The sequence below is a fragment of the Pinus tabuliformis genome, chromosome J, assembly GCF_031772625.1.
Source record: "Pinus tabuliformis cultivar Carrire ecotype Pingquan chromosome J, CPIR1, whole genome shotgun sequence".
In the NCBI taxonomy this organism is placed as follows: domain Eukaryota; kingdom Viridiplantae; phylum Streptophyta; class Pinopsida; order Pinales; family Pinaceae; genus Pinus; species Pinus tabuliformis.
In genome coordinates, this window is record NC_142295.1 from 1,244,080,261 (window position 1) to 1,244,101,282 (window position 21,022).

General features: G+C 37.8%; 1 protein-coding gene across 1 annotated transcript in view; it reads left to right on the plus strand.

Moving 5' to 3' along the window:
* LOC149231707 (Vps51/Vps67 family (components of vesicular transport) protein) overlaps positions 1-21,022 on the plus strand; it is a 285,059-nt gene that overhangs the window by 190,736 nt on the left and 73,301 nt on the right. The window contains exon 13 of the mRNA XM_089381720.1: positions 18,351-18,467. Within this exon, the coding sequence (XP_089237846.1) occupies positions 18,351-18,467 (117 nt within the window). The remainder of the gene's footprint in view (positions 1-18,350; positions 18,468-21,022) is intronic.

A 21,022-nucleotide genomic window follows, 5' to 3' on the forward strand; every position in this document is an offset into this window, starting at 1 on the left:
GAGCATGTAGGGTCATTTGTAGGGTAACTGTTCATGAGAGAAGCTTATGTAAATTTTCATTCTTTTACTAATAAATTGCTTGAAGTGGCCGCGTTGGCTCAGGCCATGGATTGTTCCCCTCTTTGAGGGTTTTAACCACGTCAACAATACTGGTGTATTGATCTGTGATCTGTTTGTGAGTGGTGTCCTTTGGTGTTCTGTTTGAGGAACTTACCCTGTAAATTCCTACATGATCCAAGAAAAATATCCGTTGCCATAAATAAGATGACCCACATGGAGTTTGGCCCTAGTTGCCAATTTTAACACAGTCAACAAGTTAAGGCAAGCAACTGCTATCAAGGTCTTGTTGTAGGGTATTACAACCTTATTACTATCATCGAACTCTAAGATAGTCACAAGTTGTTCACAATTACCCTACTGCTGTCACTATCATATTGGTGTCAAGGTCAAGCAAATTGAGTCAAAGTCAAGCCTATGAAACTTGTTATGTTAAGGCATCAACTCAAGCTTCTTTACATTAGGTCTAAGAATCATATTTCCATCAAAGGTGTTGTTCCTTCAACGTTATGACAATCGAATCACTTGTTGGCATGATGTATATAAGTGCTGTAGTGAGTTTATGGAACATTCAAGAGGTTCGAGATTTGTGTTCACAACGAAATCACCCAAAATAAAACATAAAAGGAACTGATTCACACTTCCACAGATCCGAGTGCCCTAATCCACAAAAAGTTGACTACTCTACCTACAACCAAGCCCTATCAGAGGTGCCGAAAATTCTATGACAAAAGAACATCATAGGAGGGAAGATTTTAACCTTACCTCAGAACATGCTAAGTTAGAAACACTTAAATGCAGTTCACTTTGCTTCAAAAGGGAGATCTGAACTACTGCCCTAAAAAGGAATCCACACTATTTTCCTCAAAAAAATTTCGCTTCCTCAGAAAGAAGGTCGAATAATTTTAGATCAAAGGTCATAAGTTGATGTGATTTGGCGAGGAATGTGAATGTCTTTTATAGTGTTAAGGGGAGGGCTTCTTAAGAGAGTCATTAAGGAAACTTAGGAAGGTTAGGCACCTTTTAGGAATGTAAATATTATTAATTTGTTATAAGTTTAGTTGGTTTGCATTATATATCAATTTGGACCTTAAGCAAAGCAAAGCCCATATGATGAAAAATTGACCTTAACTAAGGAGTTTTTGGATGCTCATTGATTGGATACTTTTCTAATCATGACCTCTCCTCAAAATATGACAAGGAACTCATATGCTTGATATTTGATGTCTACAACTAATAAGATTATGCCAAGAAATATTTTTAATTCTATTATAATTTGAAATCAATGATTGGCTTAGTGCATTTGGTCCTACCAAGGTTGTGAAGTCAATGATTGGTTTATTGTCTTTGATTCTTGAAGTTATTCAACTTATACATAATGAGATTGCGGTGAGAATTATTGTCATATATCGACAACCATAGGTGAATAAGGTGTCATGTCACTACCCCCTAGGGTTTTAGTGCACAAAACTGGATCTTGAACTTCAAACTCAATTTTCTCTCAAACCAGGAGGAACCATGGGCCGTACCTCATATCAACAGAAACATCTCTTTGAGGAGAATTTAATGACCTAGATCTCCAACCCAAACTCAATGGTTTGACCCTTCAAAAACCCTTTCAAAGTTGGGGTACACCTCAATCCATGGAACCCAAACCCTAGGACTTGGGTTTTCAACCATCCAATAATGGAGTTGCCATCTTTGATGTAATGCGACAATTACTAAGAAGTGTTCATTAACCATTTGACGTCAGTGACTAGTGTTTTTAGTCAAAGTCAAGCCCAGTCAACTCCATAGGTTGATTTCAATTGCAACAACATCCAACACTATATCTATTCAATATGTTTTGTATGTACGTGGTCTAAAAAGGAATCTTGTGTCTATATCTGCTTTAGAAGATAAAGGAATGAAAGTTTCTTTCCTAAATGGAAAATTTATCACTTGGTCAATGAGATCTAGCATTAGAGCTACCTTCACTCTGGGATTGAGATTTGAAGGTCGGTATAAAGTCAATGGAAGACCAACGAATGCACTGATTCAGGACAATGATCATCAATGTGAACTTTGGCACCGACGATTCGCTCATCTGCACTATAAAGCATTGACCCATGTGAGAAAGATGGTTTCCAGAATGCTGAAGATTAGATTGGATCATAATGGAGTTTTCCAAGGGCGTGCAAGTGGAAAGCATGTAAAGGGATCATTCCCTTCAAGCAAAAGCAAAACTGGTTAGGTACTTCATCTTGTACATTCTGATTTATGTGGACGTATGCTTGTAACTTCTCTTGGTGGCTACTTGTATTATATAATCTTTGTGGATGATTTTTCTCTCAAAACTTGGATTTTTTTTTGTAAAACAAAAATTAAACATTTGACATGTTTAAAGACTTTAAAGATCTGGTAGAAAAACAATCTGTAAAGCAACTCAAAATCTTTAGATCTGACAGCGAAGGAGAGTTCACTTCGAATGATTTCATTAACTTTTGCAAAAAAGCTATAATCAGGGAAGAGACCACTATATCACATAACCCATAACAAAATGGTGTTGCCAAAAGAAAGAACAAAACCATAATGGAAGTAGTCAAAGCTATGTTGCATGATCAGAAACTACTAAAGCTTCTTTGGGGAGAAGTTGCTCACATTGCTGTCTATGTCCAAAATAGATCTCCACACCGAGTCTTGAACAACAAGACTCTTGAAGAAGTCTTGACTGGTGAAAAGCCTGAATTTGGGCACTTGAGGATCTTTGGCTGCCCTGTCTACTTTCATGTGCCAACGGAAAAGAAGACCAAGCTAGAAGCTTCAAGTAAGAAAGGCACGTTTGTTGGTTATTGTGAAAATTCTAAAGCTTACAGAATGTATGTGCCTGATCAAAATAGAATTAGCAGGGATGTAACATTTGATGAAGATGTAGCTCTTGGAAAGGCAAAAGACACTCCTCCTCCTCCTGCTAATGTTGAAAGTCAGGATGATGCCTTGGATGCTCAAGAAGATCTTGAGCCTAAGCCTGATCTTCTATTGAAACCAGTGTTGCAAGAAACGTCCCGCTCGGCTCAAAAGCCCGATTTGCGTCTCATACGGAAATGCAGTTGATCTGCTACTGATCGGGGCCGCTTCTGGGCGGATCTCGACTGCTTCCGTGGGCTCGTCGGTCGGTTCTGCTGTGCGACCCACTTAAATTATTTTTTTTCTTATTTTTGGCTTAAGTTGGGTTGGGGGGTGGGTTAGTGTTGGGTTAGGGATGGAATGAAAATGATAAAAGTCCTTTTCACCTCTCATTTGCTCACTCTTATGTTTTTGGAGAGCTTGGAGAAGAGAGGAGAAGAGAGCTTGGAGAAGAGAGAGTTGAGGAGAGCTTGGAGGAGTGAAGGAGGAGCTAGGAGCATTGAAGGAGGAGGAGCTTGGAGGAGTAAATAAGGGCTTCCATCTACAAGAGCTAAAGAGGTAAGTGCAAACCCCAAACTCCCTCATTTTTTTGTCATTGTTTTTTGTATTTTCTCTCCTCCCTCTCCTACTCTTTCCCATTCTTTTTTCTTGCTCATTTATTTGTAGGTTGTCCACCACTTATATTCATATTCCAAGATGGTGTTTTTTTGGCTTATATGTATCATTCCACTTTTGGTTTTCATAATGGCAAGGGGGAATAGGAATAGAAGGGAAGAAGAGAATAGTAATCCCTATATGAGTGACCCAATTTATGATGAGGAGGAAGGGTTTGAAGAAGGGGATGAACCCGATGAGAACATTGAAACGCTAGAGGGGAAAGATGCATTGACACCCTTGTGGAACTATGTGACCAAACTTGAAGGGGGGAAATGTGGTCAAAGCTACAAGTTTTTGTGCTCTCATGGTTGTCATGGAGGAAAACCATATAGTGGTTCATATACCCGTGTGAGGGGGCATCTTTGTGGGGTGATGGACAATGATGAGAAAAAGGGTGCTGTGGGGATAGCAATTTGCCCAAAGGTTTCAGTTGAACAAAGAAAAAATACATCCAAATTAATTTTTTGTAAGTTTCATCCATTTCAGTGTATTTCTGAAATGTGGGTTTGATTATGAATAGATGTTTGATTTCATGCTTATTAATAAATCAAAACTCAAGCCTTCAATAAAAGCCGTTCTTGTAATAGTTCCCTTAATATTAGAAAATATGGATTTGTCTATAGCTATAGAATGCAACCTATGTTGGTATTCTTCAAGGGGAACCAGACTGTCTCCCATTCCTCTTAAACCTCGAAGTCCTTTTCAATGAAGCACATTAAATTTTGTATGGAACTTCTGAATGCTAGCTTCTAGATTATGGCATTTATTTTCTAATTGCAACATTAATTTTTTTTTTAGTGAGTATCCTTCTTACTTCCAAAATGGTTTCAGTTCTGTCCTCAATGTCATATTCTTCCAACTCTTCTCTTGTCTTTGAATTCAAAATCATGATCAATGCTATTGCATCTCCTGGTTTTTGACCCAGGGCTTTTTTTACTTTTACAATTACCTCCTTTGACCTTTCCAATAATTCTTCCTGCTCAAAAATAATTTCAATGGAGGGCTAGAGATTAGTCATAGACTCATTAATATCCAGCCAAATATTTTCTTTGGCCTGTGCAATAACATAATCGTTTTCTAGAGTCTCTATTCTTTGAGTTAGCCTATGACTTTTCTAAAGGTTTGCCAAAAAAGCATTATTAGTTTTTATTTTTTGCTCCTGGAGATTGTTGAGTTCAGCCTTCAACTTTTCAATTTCTTGACCTTTTATAGATAAATATCCCATTGCTTTAGCTAAATCGGTTGCTGAGTCTGTGGACTGTGTTTCCATTGTTATAGTTGCTGTAATAGAAGTCCCTGCAATAGAAGCTATTGAAGTACCTGCAATAGAAGTTGTTGCTATAGGATTCCCTGTTGCCACATCAGCGTGCTGTTCTTTTTCCTTTTATACATTTTCTAGTTCAGTCTCCATCCTTTGTATCTATAAATTTTGTTCAACAATAATTTTAAACATGCTTTTTTTTCTTTTTTCTAACTCACCAATTGATCTGATAATGAGATCTAAGACAATAATAAGGTATTACAGACTTATGTGCATGGATTAGTCTGTGTCATTTTATGCAATGGATCGATAAGATTGCGAAATGCACAGACAATCAAGCAGTGAACAAAACATAATAGACAACACATAACACAACAAATTTAATGAGGAGTTCACCCAATACTCTTGGGCTACATCTCCTGGTCTAGCCTTTAGTGGTGGCCTCTCTACACAAGCAGAGTTCTTTTTACAACAGTGAGCTCTATTTGAGCCTCACAGACAATAGAATACAATAAAAAGAGCTTTACTTGAACCTCTCAAGTTCTCTATGAGTACACAGACTCCCTCAATGCTCTCTGTCTCTGTGCTAACTTTGTCTTGGCATTTGCCTGCAATACTGCCTCCTCTGTTGCGCTCTTTGTCTGTGGCTTTATAGCAAAAACTGCGCTGCCTGTTCATTTTAGGTTCCTGTCTCTTGGTCTCCCCAGCCTCTGTCCACTTTGAATCCCTCTGCCAGCGTTATACAATCATTGCTTAACGCATAGAGAGGAGGTGGCCACCCATTCTGAAATGTAAGAGTGCCTCGGGCCTCTGCAACTCCTGAAATGGTCGCACTTTGTTTTCACAGTGAAAATGTGTTTTAACAGAGAAAGTCCGCCAAAACTCAATGTATCGGACTTCAAAAGTCCTTAAATCCTCCCTATTCTTCTATCGGGTTTGCTTATAAGTCGCCATCGCATGTCGCAATGGCCCTGCTCCAAAGTCCCCTTTGTATTTTTGAAATACGTTAAAAATCATGAAAATAATGTAAGAAATGGCTTATGGCGGATTTGAAAATATATATATTATCCTTAAGGAACCCTTTTAGGTTTGGCTTATCGCATCGGCCTTCCTCCTTCATATTTCGTTTAATAACGAAAATCGCGAAAATACATTGAAAATGTCTTTGCTGCAGATTTCAAATTTTATGAAACATTACTAATAAACCTGTCGGGTCCGGTTTATTGGGTCGCACATTATGGTTGCTCCGATTGCGATATTGCAATCGCTCATCGCAATAACCCCCGGGCCGTTGTAAGCGCTCCTCCGATAGCGATCCTGCGATTTAATATGGGCCGTTGATTTGTGCGCTTGATTGACGGTCCATATTAACTTCACCAATCGCCGTCGCCATATATATGTGTTAAGCGCCGATATCGCTGTTCGCCATCGCAATTCTTAAGTAGATCCCGCTGATCTCTGCCAAAGATTACCACCGATTGCGATTGCTGATCCGATCTGGACCATTGATCGGCCAGATTAGATGGCTACTGTGCATTACTTGTTCCGCCTCCAATACTCTTTTTTTCATTGATTTCACGGGTTTTTGCCTCCTGATAGTGTTTTAAAAGGCTTCCTTATGCGATTTTTCTTTGGTCTTGGCATGATTTTTGAGTTTTTGAAGACATAGAGAGTGTTTCTTGGATCCATTTGGATCACGCCTTCCCACTGAAAAGGCTTTTGGACCACCAAAAGTTGGTTTTCAAGCATTGTTTAAGCGAGGATACAGGTGCCTCAGTTGCCCAATCTCTATCAATTTTGCACTGCTGGGTTTTGAACCTTTGAGTCCAATCCTAAGGTACTCCACGTCCCCTCTGCGAGTAGTCCTCACCTTCATGTCCAGAACTGTATCTTCCTGCAGCTCATTGAGGTATTCGGGTAACAGACCTTCAATGGAAGGCAATTGACTTTGCTCTTCAGGATCTTCAATTAATGAAGGTTCAAACAGTCTTAAATTTTCTGCATTTACTACTGAATAGATGTGCATGTATGCTAGTAGATTAAGGCGGAAAGCGTTCTCACCAATTTTCTCAAGTACCTTAAAAGGCCCATACCTTATTGGCTTAAGCTTCTTTCCTTCACCTTGTATTCTGTCCTTGCTGATATACAGCCAGACTTGATCGCCAACTTGGAAGCTGTGCTCCACCCAGTGTTTATCATGCCTTGCTTGTATTTGTCTTGGCTCTTTTCTAGCTGTTCCTGCACTGCCTGGTGAATTTCTTGGATTTGTTCAATGAATCTGGTTGCTTTGTTCACATCACTGTGTCCAGCAATTGCTGTCTTTTTCAAAGACAAAATCCAAGGGAAACCTTGGTATGAAACCAAAACAATTCTCAAAAGGAGATCTTTGTGTAGAAGAATGTTTAGCACGGTTGTAAGCATGTTGCATATAACATAAGTGCTCATCCCAAAGCTTGCGATGCTTGCTGCAATAACCCCTGAGCAACTGGATCATTGTCCTGTTGACTACCTCTGTTTGGCCATCTGTCTATGGATGAAAGACTGTTCTTTTCTTCAGTCTGGTGTCTATTAATTCCCACAGACTTGACCAAAACTTCCCAACAAATCGGGAGTCTCGATTAGATACTATAGAAGTGGGTAACCCAAAATGCACCCAGACATGTTGAAAGAACAATTTCGCTATTTGTTCTGCTGTAATTTGCTTATTACAAGGTATTAACATACACATTTTGCTGAACTTGTCCACAATAACATATAAGTAGTCATGTCCCTTTTTAGATTTTGGCAATCCCCCAACGAAGTCCATGGAAACACTTTCCCAAGGACGGGAAGGAACTGGTAGTGGGGTGTATAAGCCTAGTTTTCTATTGCTGGGCTTTCTTTTAGCACACATTGTACACCCTCTTACATATCTAGAAACTGTTTCATTCATTTTTGGCCAATAGCAGTATCTTTGCAGCTGTGCAACTGTTTTACTTACACCAAAATGGCCTGATATGAGGGAAGTATGTGCCTCCCTAATTATGTTAATTATCTCTGTTTGTGGAATGCATAGCTTTCCAAAATGATACAAGAGTCTGTCCTTAACATAGTAATCCAATTCTTCTACCTTTTTGCCATTACTTAAAGCTGCATATACATCTTTAAAATCTATATCTTGAGCATATTGTTCAATGTAGCTTTCATGCATTACTGAGTTATGCTTAAGTATAGTAGATGCATTTATGATTGGTCTAGACAACATATCTGCAACTTTATTGTGAATGCCCTTTTTATATCTGATGACTAAGTGAAACTGCTGTAGGAAACCCATCCACCTATAGTGTCTTGATTGTTGCAATTTAGTTTGTGAGTGAAAGTACTGAAGTGGCTGATGATTAGTATGTATTATTGTTTCTTTGCCCATTAAGTAGTGTTTCCACTTCTTCACACTTTGAACTAATGCATACAATTCTTTATCATATGTAGGATAATTAACTATTGTAGAATTAAAAGTCTCAGAATGATAGCATATGGGTTTACCATGTTGTATCAACACTGCTCCCATGACATAATCATTGGCATCTGTTTCGATCTCAAATGGTTGTTGAAGATTTGACAGTGCTAGTACTGGTGCTGTACTAATTTTTTCTTTCAAGGTGTCGAAGGCTTTCTGCTATTTGCCTCCCCACTGAAACACCTTGTTCAATCCTGTCAAAGCATGTAAGGGAGTTGCAATTAAGGAAAAGTTAGCAATAAACTTTCTCCAATATTGTGCTGCCCCTAGGAAGCTTCTAACTTCTGTAGCAGACTTGGGTTTAGGCTAGTTTACAATGACTGCAACCTTAGAGGGATCTATCTTCAGTTCACCACCCCCTACAATATGACCCAAATAATTCAAAGATGTTTTACCAAATTCACACTTTGATAATTTAACATAAAGATTTTCTTTTTTCAAAACATCTAGAGTCTGCTTTACATGCTTCAAATGTTCTTCCCATGTTTTATTGAATACAAGAATGTCATCTAGATATATAATTACAAAATCATCAATAAAAGCCCTAAGTACATCATTCATAACCCTCATGAAAGTGGCAGGAGCATTAGTTAAGCCAAAAGGCATAACTAGCCATTCATACAGCCCTTGCTTTGTTTTGAAAGCAATCTTCCATGCATCTTGCTCTGCTACTCTGACCTGATGGTAACCACTACGTTGGTCCAACTTGGAAAAGTAAACAGCCTCCTTTAGGTGATCCAATAGATCATCAATGCGAGGAAGGGGATAACGATTCTTGATCGTTATTTTATTCAGTGCTCGGTAATCAATGCACATCCTCCACGAGCCATCCTTCTTTCTCACCAACACTATTGGAGATCCGCATGGCGATGTGCTTGGTCTTATGAACCCTTTCTCGAGCAGCTCTTGTACCTGCTTCTTGATTTTTGCATTCTCTAAAGCGGATAACCTGTACATTCCGATGTTAGGCAATGGAGCATCTTGCTGCAAATTAATATCATGTACAATTTCCCTTTTTGGTGGCAGACCTTTAGGTTCTTGAAATAAAATATCATATTCTGAAACAACTCTTTCTAAATTATCTTTTTGTTTAGCATCACAGCCCTCAAATACATTGGTATTTTTAGGTTTTTTTTTCTTTACAACCATTAGTAAAAATTGTTTGCATGAATTTACAATCCTTTTCATCTACCCTGAGTTTATGAGAGTATAATTATTTTTGAGTTTGTGAGCTCTTATAGTATATTCTATTCCATCTTAACAAGTTGATATTTATTTTTAGCTCTATAGAAAATGGCTTTTCTATCATACAAGTAAGGACTTCCTAAAACAATCCCACAAATATCCAAGGGAATTACATCTAACTCAACCTCATCTACAAATGCTGAACCAATGGCAAACCTAAGTTTACATTGTCTAGTCACTTGTCTTTATCACATAACCAACCCAATGGATATGGCTTCTTGTGAGGTGTGGTTGGTAATCCCAGCTTCTTTACAATTGCTTCAGCAATTTTATCTTGTATACCTGTGGTTGTGATGGTTGTTTCATCACCTGAGTCTGACCCCAAATATTTCTGAACAGCAGCAACAACCTTCTTCTTCTTGCCATCGAACTTCTTGGGTTTCAGCTTCGGATGCAAAGACCAGCAATGTTCATCATCATGTCCATCCTTCTTGTAGTGAGTGCATGAAGGTTTGGCCTTTTGTACAACATTTGCCTTCCTCTCTTTCCATTTCTACTTCCTCTTTTCCTTGTTCTTGCTTGCAGTGGGTTTTGATGATCCCCCAATCTTTGGGTTCACATTCTTGCCTCTAGCCTCTAGATGGGTAGCCTGAACAGATACCTCATCTATGCTAGTAGGGTTAAACATGAGAATGGTGTGCCTCAAATAACTATGTAGACCACCTATATACTTCAACAAAGTTTCAGGTGAGTCTAAAGAAATGCCTAGAATCAAAGCTCTTTTCTAAATTCTTGGGTGTAGCTTTGTACACTTTGCCCTTTTAATTGGCGAAGAGTTTGCCAACTCATCATAGCTTGCTGCATATAAGCTAGTGGATAAAATTGTTTTTTAATTGCAGAAACAAATTCACTCCAGACAGAAAGAATTTTACCATGCTTCTTCAAGTCAGCTTGTGCCCTGCCTTCCCACCATACCAACGCAATTCCTCCAAGGCGTAGGCTGGCCAACTAAATTTTACTCCTGTCTGAATCAATGCTCTGCACCCTGCAATACTCATCAATCTGTCTAATCTAGTTATCTAGCTTCTTTGCATTTAACTCTCCATCATATATTGGCAAATCAAATTTAACATCTAAATTAATCAAAGATGTCTTCTTCTTTGTATTTTCAGGGCTATCAGGAGGTGTGGGTAGAGGAGCCTCTTTTCCTTTCCCTTTGCCTTCAGAATGGCCATCTATAAGAGATTCTTCTGTTCCTTTGTCTTGTTTGGAAGTTGAAGAATCATCACTTCGGCCTTTCTTAAATTCTCTATACATTTTTTCTACCATGGCCCTCATGGTCATGAAACTGTCCATGAACTGAGAGTCTGATTCCAAGGGAATTTCTTTTGTCATTTTCCTCTTAGGATAGACTCTACCAATTTCTGGGTTAGTTTCAACCAATTCTCCTTCTCCTAATTTAAGTTTTGACCTAGTTATCATTCACAAACAGTGCAACACAAGCTTGTCTAACCTTAGCAACCTAAGGCTCTGATACCACTTGATTTGATAATGAGATCTAAGACAATAATAAGGTATTACAAACTTATGTGCATGGTTTAGTCTATGTCATTTTATGCAATGGATCAATAAGATTGCGAAATGCATAGACAATGAAGCAGTAAACAAAACATAATAGACAACACATAACACAACAAATTTAATGAGGAGTTCACCCAATACTCCTGGGCTACATCTCCTGGTCTAGCCTTCAGTGGTGGCCTCTCTATTATGTCTTCAAGCAGAGTTCTTTTTACAACAGTGAGCTCTATTTGAGCCTCACACACAACAGAATACAATAACAAGAGCTTTACTTGAACCTCTCAAGTTCTCTATGAGTACACAGACTCCCTCAATGCTCTCTGTCTCTATGCTAACTCTGTCTTGGCATTTGCCTGCAATACTGCCTCCTCTGCTGCGCTCTCTGTTTGTGGCTTTATAGCCAAAACTGCGCTACCTGTTCGTTTCAGGTTCCTGTCTCTCGGTCTCCCCAGCCTCTGTCCGATTTGAATCCCTCTGCCAACGTTATACAATCATTGCTTAATGCATAGAGAGGAGGTGGCCACCCATTCTGAAACGTAAGAGTGCCTTAGGCCTGTGCAACTCCTGAAATGGTCACGCTTTGTTTTCACAGTGAAAATGTGTTTTAACAGAGAAAGTCTGCCAAAACTCAATGTATCGGACTTCAAAAGTCCTTAAATCCTCCATATTCTTCTATTGGGTCCGCTTATAAGTCGCCATTGCATGTCGCAATGGCCCTGCACCAAAGTCCCCTTTGTATTTTTGAAATACGTTAAAATCATGAAAATAGCGTAAGAAATGGCTTATGGTGGATCTGAAAATATATATATTAGCCTTAAGGAACCCTTTCGGGTCCGGCTTATCGCATCGGCCTTCCTCCTTCATATTTCATTTAATAACGAAAATCGCGAAAATACATTGAAAATGTCTTTGTTGTGGATCTCAAATTTTATGAAACTTTACCGATAAACCTGTCGGGTCCGGTTTATCGGGTCACACATTATGGTTGCTCCGATTGCGATATCACAATCGCTCATCACAATAATCCCCAAGCCGTTGTAAGCGCTTCTCCAATAGCAATCCTGTGATTTAATATGGGGTCGTCGATTTGCGCGCTTGATCGACGGTCCATATTAACTCCGCCAATCGTCGTCGCCATATATATGTGTTAAGCACCGATATCGCTGTTCGCCATCGCAATTCTTAAGTAGATCCCGCCGATCTCTGCTAAAGGTTACCGCCGATTGCGATTGCCGATCCGATCTGGATTGTTGATCGGCCAAATCGGACAACTACTGTGCATTACTTGTTCCGCCTCCAATACTCTGTTTTTTCATTGATTTCACGGGTTTTTGCCTCCCAATAGTGTTTTAAAAGGCTTCCTTATGCGATTTTTCTTTGGTCTTTGGCATGATTTTTGAGTTTTTGAAGACATAAAGAGTGTTTCTTGGATCCATTTGGATCACCAACTTCTATGGTCTGTGGATCTTCAGTGGCAGGGAGTTTTAGCTGTTTTCTTAATGCTTGAATATCAACATTTTTCCTCTTGATCATTTCTTCGACAACTTTAACGTTACTGGGATGATATCCCAATTTGATTACCAGATCTTCTAAGGATTTTATCTTGGTATCTTTGGGCAAGGATAATAGCTTTTCTAGCTTTAGCTGAGAGTGAATATTATTCACTGAAACCTTCAACTTAGATGTTGTCATTGCTGAGCTAGTCAAGGTGGAGTAAATAATTTCTCCAGCTTGCTTGTGTAGATCAATCTGGTCAATAGGATGAATTTGTTTAGTATCAAAAGAAAAAACATATTTTTTGTAATCTTCTGCAGTTCTAGGAAAAGAAACTTTAGGGCTCCAGAAGGGCCATTTGAAACTGTCCTTTCTCAGTATCTAATGCCAAGAGAAGCTTGTGCTGGGAAGCTGAAGTTTGCTTCCAGAATTTAGAATAAGTGGTGGCCTTTAAGGCTTCATTTGTGTTCTTAATTTCCCTGTATCTAGCAAAGATACTTGGTTCTATTGTAGTATGAGTTAGCTCTCCTGTCTGAGCTGATTCTAATGGGTCTTAAGTGACTGAAGATACAAGAGAGCTTGAGAAAATTTCCTCAATCCTTGGAAATGTTGCAGCATGGGGACTTGTTAAAACTAATGTGGTCCGTTCTTGTGAACTCTCTTCCTGAGATGGCTCTTCAAGAGGGTTCTTCTTCTTCTTCTTGTACATTATAAAGTTTGTCTGCTGAATTTTTGAAACTAGAGGCGAAACACTTTCCCTTGTCCTATTAGCATGTTTTTGCTATGGAATTGGAGTCTGTGAAATTGTCGAAATGAAAACCTGCTCTTCAACTTCCTGCAATGTATTTTCTTGCCACTCCTCTTGGTTCATGTACGGTTCAATCTCTGGTCTAGGAGTGTGTTCATAAGGAGTAGTTTTCCAGTTCTACCCTTAGCTTAGAAATAATCCCCAAGGGATCATAAGACCAGGTAAAACTTAATTTAAATTTCATTTGTTTTAGAAGAAGATTTGCTTCCTTCACTGCTGCTCTGGTATTGCAAATAAAGGGTCCAATATGAGCTTTAACTGAAATTGAGACATCTTTTTAGCTGACAGAAAGTGCAATTCATCCATGTTCGTCATTTTCCTTATATACTGTAATGAAAAATTTCTGTTTCGCACAAACTTAGGTAGTTTATATGGAGGAAGCTCACATCCATATACTATGATCTCTGTGTAGTTTTGATACAAGTACCAATCTCCAGTCTTTGTCTGCTCACTGAGGTGGAGAATTCTCTTGATTTCAGGGGAAATCCTAGGAACAACATCACTATTGAGCAAGCATGAAACCATATATAGGAACTAATTGGTGTAATCACTGAAGGAAAATTCATTGGTGTTCTTCCTTACCAAGGAAGTCCAATGAATTACAAATTGAGGATTACCCTGTTCATCTAACTTCTATAATTGAAACTGAAATTTATCTACTTGATGAAACAAGAACAGGTATACAAGAACTAATTGATACTTAAAATCTCCTTTTGTAGAAAACTTCAAGATATGATCATTTATTGCTTCTGACAAAAATTATTGCAATTGAAGACCATTGAGGGTTTTTCACCCACTGAAAATACTGACAGAAATCCTAAAACAATTTCATCAACCCACTGATCAGTTGAATAACCTAATAGACAAGAAACTATTGAGACAACTTATCTAGTCATTTCTGGGAACATTGTAGAGGGGTATGGAGGATTCTTTCTTGGTAATTTAGCATTTTCAGGTAAGAATATCTCAAAGATCTTTGCTCTTTGAGGGAAAGTGAGGTTTTTATCAATGTTGCACTAATCGTTATCGGGATAATATCGACGCGAGGAAAAAATCGGAAAAAATCGTAATAATCGGGAAAAAATCGGTAATAATCCGGAAAAAATCATTTGGTACAAAAATATTCATTTTTTTTTCAAATTTTTTAATATCTAAACCATCAACAACATAAAATAAATACATTGACACATAAATATGATAAAAGAACTAATATATAAGATGTTTAATATCATTTCTAGTGCTAAAATCACACATAACAGTGAATCATGTCCTAAATAGTAAGTCTTGACTCCTGAGTCCCAACTCAACCTCAAAATATCAACAAAAAATATAATAATGTATCTCATATCATGAGTCATAATGTCATATACAATGAAGTGAATGAAATAACTAAAGTCTAATACTACTGATTTCCTTTGCCCCTCTAGATGTAGATGTCGGTGGAGTTGGCAGGCCGTAGTAGACTATGGAGTCTGTTGTGCTCTAGAAGCTGAAGAACTAGGAGCTACAGGAGGTAGACCACGTCCTCTACTTGTGACAGGGGTAGCTTGGGTCACCTCCTCCTCCTCGAATATATATATATATATATATATATATATATATATATATATATATATATTTTGCCCCACGATTTTTTTGAAAAAAATGCGACTTTTTCAAAAAATCATGCAAACACATTTTTATCCGAGTATTAAGCGCGATTTTATCTTTTTGTTGAAAATATTGCGATTATACGATAATCTCACCAAACACATTTTTATCAGAGTATTAAGCGCAATTTTATCTTTTTGTTGAAAATATCGCGATTATACGATAATATCACGGTTTTAACAACACTGGTTTTTATAGATTTCCATGAGGGAATCTACATAAAAAGGGTGCAAAAGGGATGAAGGTTTCACTTGAAGCATTTGGCATATAGACTTAAGGGATACTGTGAACAAAACATCATTGTTTTGAGAAATAATAACTCTTTGACTTGGAATGTATCTGAAATGACACCAGGCTACAAATTCTGGAAAGAAATGGGTCTGAGGGAAAATGAATTGAGGCAAGAAGGAGTCCCACATGCTCAATTCATCATTGGCATTAGAGAATTTTTGTTTGGCCCAATTGTGCAGTTCATAGAGGTCGAACTCACATTGGGTCTCAGAAATTTTATATTCCTAGTCGACTAAGGGTAACCTATCTAAGTCTATGACAAGGGGCATCATTGGATTTTCTTCAACCATTTTAGATTTTCCTTTGGAAGACATGTTGAAGATATAATAAAGCAAGGGCTGTCGTTTTACCAGGTGGTTAGCCGATTGCTGCAGTGATGAAGGTTGTGTTTTCGATGATGCTCTAGTTGTACTGGACCTGTGCATGCAGCGGTAAAATGGAATGCGTAAAAAGAAACGGAGGTAAAACATATGCGTTTTATTTATGCAATGGGGGTTTAACCGTTTGGAGGGATAACCGTTGACAGGAGCTGGACATTTATTGCAGGAAGGCAACGGTCGAGGGGAAATGAATGGATAAATAACAGTTAATTAGTCGACGAACGAGCGCTGGACAGATGGCAGAAGTGGAGTGGCTTTTATTCTTCTGGTGAGAGCAAAACGATCAATCAATGGTTTCCCGGGGGGGGGGGGGGGGGGGATGGTAAAATGTTTTTAGAGGGGGGGGGTCCGAAGTGGACGAGGCGAGGACACGTTGGCATCAACAGTTTTATTGAATCAACTCTTTGGACCCACGCCCTTGCAGAGGTGCGGGGGTAGGGGAGGGGGTCTGAAGTGTTTCCCCAACCGTTGATCTGGGTGGGGAACATCCCAAGGGTTGAAAATAACTCGATCATTACAAAGAAAGGACAAAGCATCAAATCAAGCTTTATCAAACAATTTAATTACTCATTAATTGATGTTTTGACTAATCAACAACTAATTAATCATATGTATGACAGCATTTAGATTAGCTTGCCTTCTTTATGGGATTTATTCCTTTTTTTCCTTTTTTCTCTTTTTTGTTATTTTTCTATATATATTTTTTTATTTTTTATCCCTTTTATTTTTTCTCTTTTCCTTTTTCTTTTTCTTCTCAACAAATAATATGTAAAATACAAAGTATGTTACAACATCCATAACATTAATTGAAAGCACATGATTACAAAATGATTAAAGTCACTGTCGATGGATGATCCACCTTCCTTCAAGAAGGAATGCTAGATGGGAGAGAGAAATCTGACTGGAGCAAAAAGTGGAAGATCCTGGCATCATGTTATGTGCTGATAAATTAGGGCTGTTGGTTGGCTGTCCTTTCAAGGAGGAGAAAAGTTTTCTCCTATGGATAACCCACTTTTTTGTGGGTAATAGGCTCTTTTGTTAGATATATTCCTAGACTCTTTACTCCACAAACTCAATCACTAGAAGTGCCACATTTTGAACTACTTGTAATCCTGTAGACTTTGTGAACTCTCTTTTTGTATGTCATGTTTTTTGAGGCACTCAAACTTGTATAAGCATTTGATGATTTATTGCAGGCGCCAAGGGAAGTAACAAACTGCACTCAAACTTATATAACCATTTGATGATGTATTGCAGGCAACAAGGGAATTACAAACTATCTACCATTATGCTTCTCATAAACCTCTTCTCCATGATATTTTTGCTTCCATGAATAATATATATGACTTTATTTTAAATTCTTTTAATATGCACTTTGCTTACCTCCTTGTTATCTTACATGTCTTCCCTTTTTCCTTTGCTGATTGCTTTATAACTATGCTTCTCATGTATTCCTCGTGTCTTCATTTAAGAACACGAGACTTATCGCTATGATTTTGTTGTCCTTGATTTCTTTATAACAGAAATATTTTTATTTAGCTACAAAAGGGTCCCTATATCTTCACTTTTGCTGCTGCAATCCTCCTATCAGTGCATGCAGTTCTTCTTTACAATCTCAAACCACCTCTAGTTGTTGTTGCTGCCCACCCTTGTGCTGATCTAGATTTTATTCACAATGATTTTTAGATGCAGCCATATGCTGGAGCAATAAAATGGGCAAGGCCCTAAATTTTAGGCTCCCTGGACATCAAAAGATTTGATACCTTGTAGAAAAATCAGTATTAATGACGGAAAGCTGTCTCTGAATCTTGAAAAAACAGAATTGATTTCAGTATACAACAGCAACATGCATGCTAGCCCTTGCTTTAGATATTATTGTGACGACAGCTCTCAAGTAAGCAAGCTGTACATTATTTCTTTTATGTAACTACCTCTTATTCCTTAAGACATCATTGTTGACAACTTGGCATTATTGAAGATATCATCTCGACATTAAGATAGTATCTTCCTATCATCAAAATTGTTTACATATCAATACTACTAACTAATTATGGCTACTTCCAGCGCTACATTAGTAACTTTTACCATTGGAAGATAATATAAAATAACCTTTGCATTTTAAGAATCAAGGAGAATATGCGATGCATCACAGAAGGCAGGAGATTCATCCTAGAGTTCTAGTGATATGCTACTACTCATGGAAGCTTGCAATTTTCTATACCTCAGCCAATATTTATTATGATTAGGATTGTGATGATGTTTTCTTATAATGTGTTCTACCTATTGCTTAATCTTTTTATTTTGTCCAATAGATTGCTCTTTGTTTATTGTGTTTATTTTACTTTTGACTATTGTGTTTAAAATAATTAATTGTTATAAAGAGTCCACTATACATTATTGATTATACTATGTAATAACACGTTTCATTATTCTTCTATTTCTAAGGTTTTGTTTTTTACTTTTGAAAGGTGGAATAAAATTTAAATTGAAAGAAATTAGAAGTTATTGGTGCCCAATTTTATATAATTTTTGGGTTTGAGATAGTTCTATTTCCTAGCTTTTCATGTTTGTTGAAACTTGGCATAATGCGTTGTTGTTTTATAGGAGATTGCTGTTGGTTTCTCTGGAGGTGGTGCTAGAAGTTATGAGGATGGACCTGCGTTTATACCTGCAGAGATTTGTCGAATGTTTCGATCAGTTGGTGACAATCTTTTACATAGTGTGAGTGTTATATGAAGCATTATGTGTTGCATATGATTATCTAATGCAATTTTACTTGGGTATGCATTGCTTTCTCTTTTAGTATGTATTTTTGATAAAATGTTCCAATGTCTTGGAATGAATTTTTAAAAAGTGACAAAAATATGGTTTTTTTTCATCTTTTGATTTGGAATAGAGGAGTCTTGGAGCTTGGTGTGATGCTTAGCATGAAGAAAACTTTGAACTTATGTTGTTGTACTTTTTGTATTCCATTGTAACATTGTTAAGTGGTCATGGTGCTTGTGTGATATGGGAGAAGAGGGCCTAGGGCTGGTGGGATTTGTTGCCCCCCATACAATATGAGGAGATTGTGACAACATGTTTGGGATTCCAATACCATCACCACTCTTCTAGTGGCAAGATGTTCTAGTTTGCAGTTGATGTTGTCTCTTCAAATTGGTCTTTCAGAGCACATGATTGATGACATCCTTCACAAAATTTTGATACGTGATGGCCTCCTTCATATAATGGACTTTTAGGTTGACTCCATGATGATATATTAGTGTGTCACACTTCAAATGATCATGGAATGCAAATTCTACACTATGATTCGTACACATAATTGTAGCACTTCTTTGCTTTAGTTGCATACTTTGGTTTCTTCATGTATTGGTACATGCTTATATGTGGTGATAGTGATTCTTATATTGGCCATGATTGTGGTAGACATTGGTGTAATCAAATAATTCGTCATATACCTCAAGCTGTTTGGAAATCTCGTTGTGTTTAACGGATGTCAACACCATCCTCTGAAAACATTGGTAAAATCCATCCATAACATTTGTTTTAAACCTAGATCCACATGCATAAGAGAATACAAGGTTGAGGTGGAGCCGTCCTACATGAATCAGACAATGGAGAGTGTTGGTCCATCGCTTATCAGTCACACCCCATATCTTGTCTCGTCTAGTGAATCCATCTTCCCCCTTGTCTTCGTAGTACTGATGGATAACTTCCTTGGCCCTATTCCTTGCCTCATACAAGTAGCCCATTGTGAGCTTCTTCTTGTATTTTGTAACAATGGTCAGTCTTCGTAATGTATATTATTGACTTTGATGTATTTATATTAATTATTGTAAAACATGCTTTTCATGCTGGAGTCAAAAGAACAATAATTTTTTTAAGTCATGTCCATTTGGACTTTTAAAAGAAGAAAATTTGAAATTAAGAATTTTGGCTCCAAAGATTGTTGAGTCGGCGTCCCTCCAAGTCAAGTCGGCCTACGCAAAAGACACCCATTTACCCCAACAGATCACTATATATAGACATTTGACCTCCTTCTCCAAGGCAATAATTTGACTTCTCTCAAGCAAGAATCTCCTGGGCATCCAAGCAAAGGATAATAAGGACAAGGAGGACAAAAAGAAGGACAAAATACATCTCTTTCTCTCTCTCTCTCTCTCTCTCATGCATATGTGTTGAAGGACTCTCTCTCTCTCTAGCACAGACGTGTTGAAGGACTCTCTCTCTCTCTCTCTCTTAGTTCGCATATTCTTTTGGGCAATTGCAGGGGGCTGAAATTTTCTGGGATTTTGGCAATTTCTAGGAGGCCAAAATTCAGCCTAGGGCAGATCAATGGAGCGAGTTGCTGGATTAGGTTGGAAGGCTTGAATTGGAGGGTTTGACTAGGCTTGACCATCGAATTGCCGAAGGTCAGTTTGATCTAGTTGTTGACTAGAGGTCTAAGTGTGTCTCTTGTTTAATAGAATAATTTTTCTATTGAAAAGGTTGTTGGGATTTTCCCCTTGTGGGTTTTCCATGGTAAATCTTGTGCTCTCTTTGTGCATTGTGAAATTCTGAAGTGTAATTGCTTAATGATATATTGGAAAAGTTAAAAGAACAACATCATTATAAGTAATTATCAATTTTTAGAAATATTGTGCTTGTATCTATTTCAATTGAAAAATCAACATGGTATTAGAGCTTTGGTAAAGGAAGGAACACTGAAATCACCCTTGAAGAAACCCTACATTGAGAGTACCATTGTTGAGTCCTTGTTGATCTACATCCTCAACTTCTTCTTTGAAATCAGAGAACAAGTTAGAAGGGGTTTGAAATTTCAGAGCTTGGAAAACTAGGATTGATTTTATTCTTGCAAAGAACAAAGTTTTGGATATTGTGATAGACAAGGTTGTAGAATGAGCAAATAATGCAAGAAAGGAAAAGCTCAAGGAAGATGACATCACTGTTATGAGTCTTATTGTGGATTCTATTAGAGATCATCTAATCCCCTATATTGCAAAGCTTGATACTTTCAAGAAGATGTATGATGCCCTAATTAAGCTATTTACAGTCAACAACATTGGTCAAGTCACTAGTTTGAAGAATGCGCTTCATGATGTAAGGATGATGAATGATGACACAGTGGCTTCATATTTTGTAAGAATTTCACAGATAAGAGACCAAATTCAAGCAATTGAAGAAACAGTCTCAGCAAAGGAACTTGTGACTACAACACTTAATGGACTACCTAGATCATGGGATGCATTTGCAGGTAGTATAAGTAGCAGGAAGGA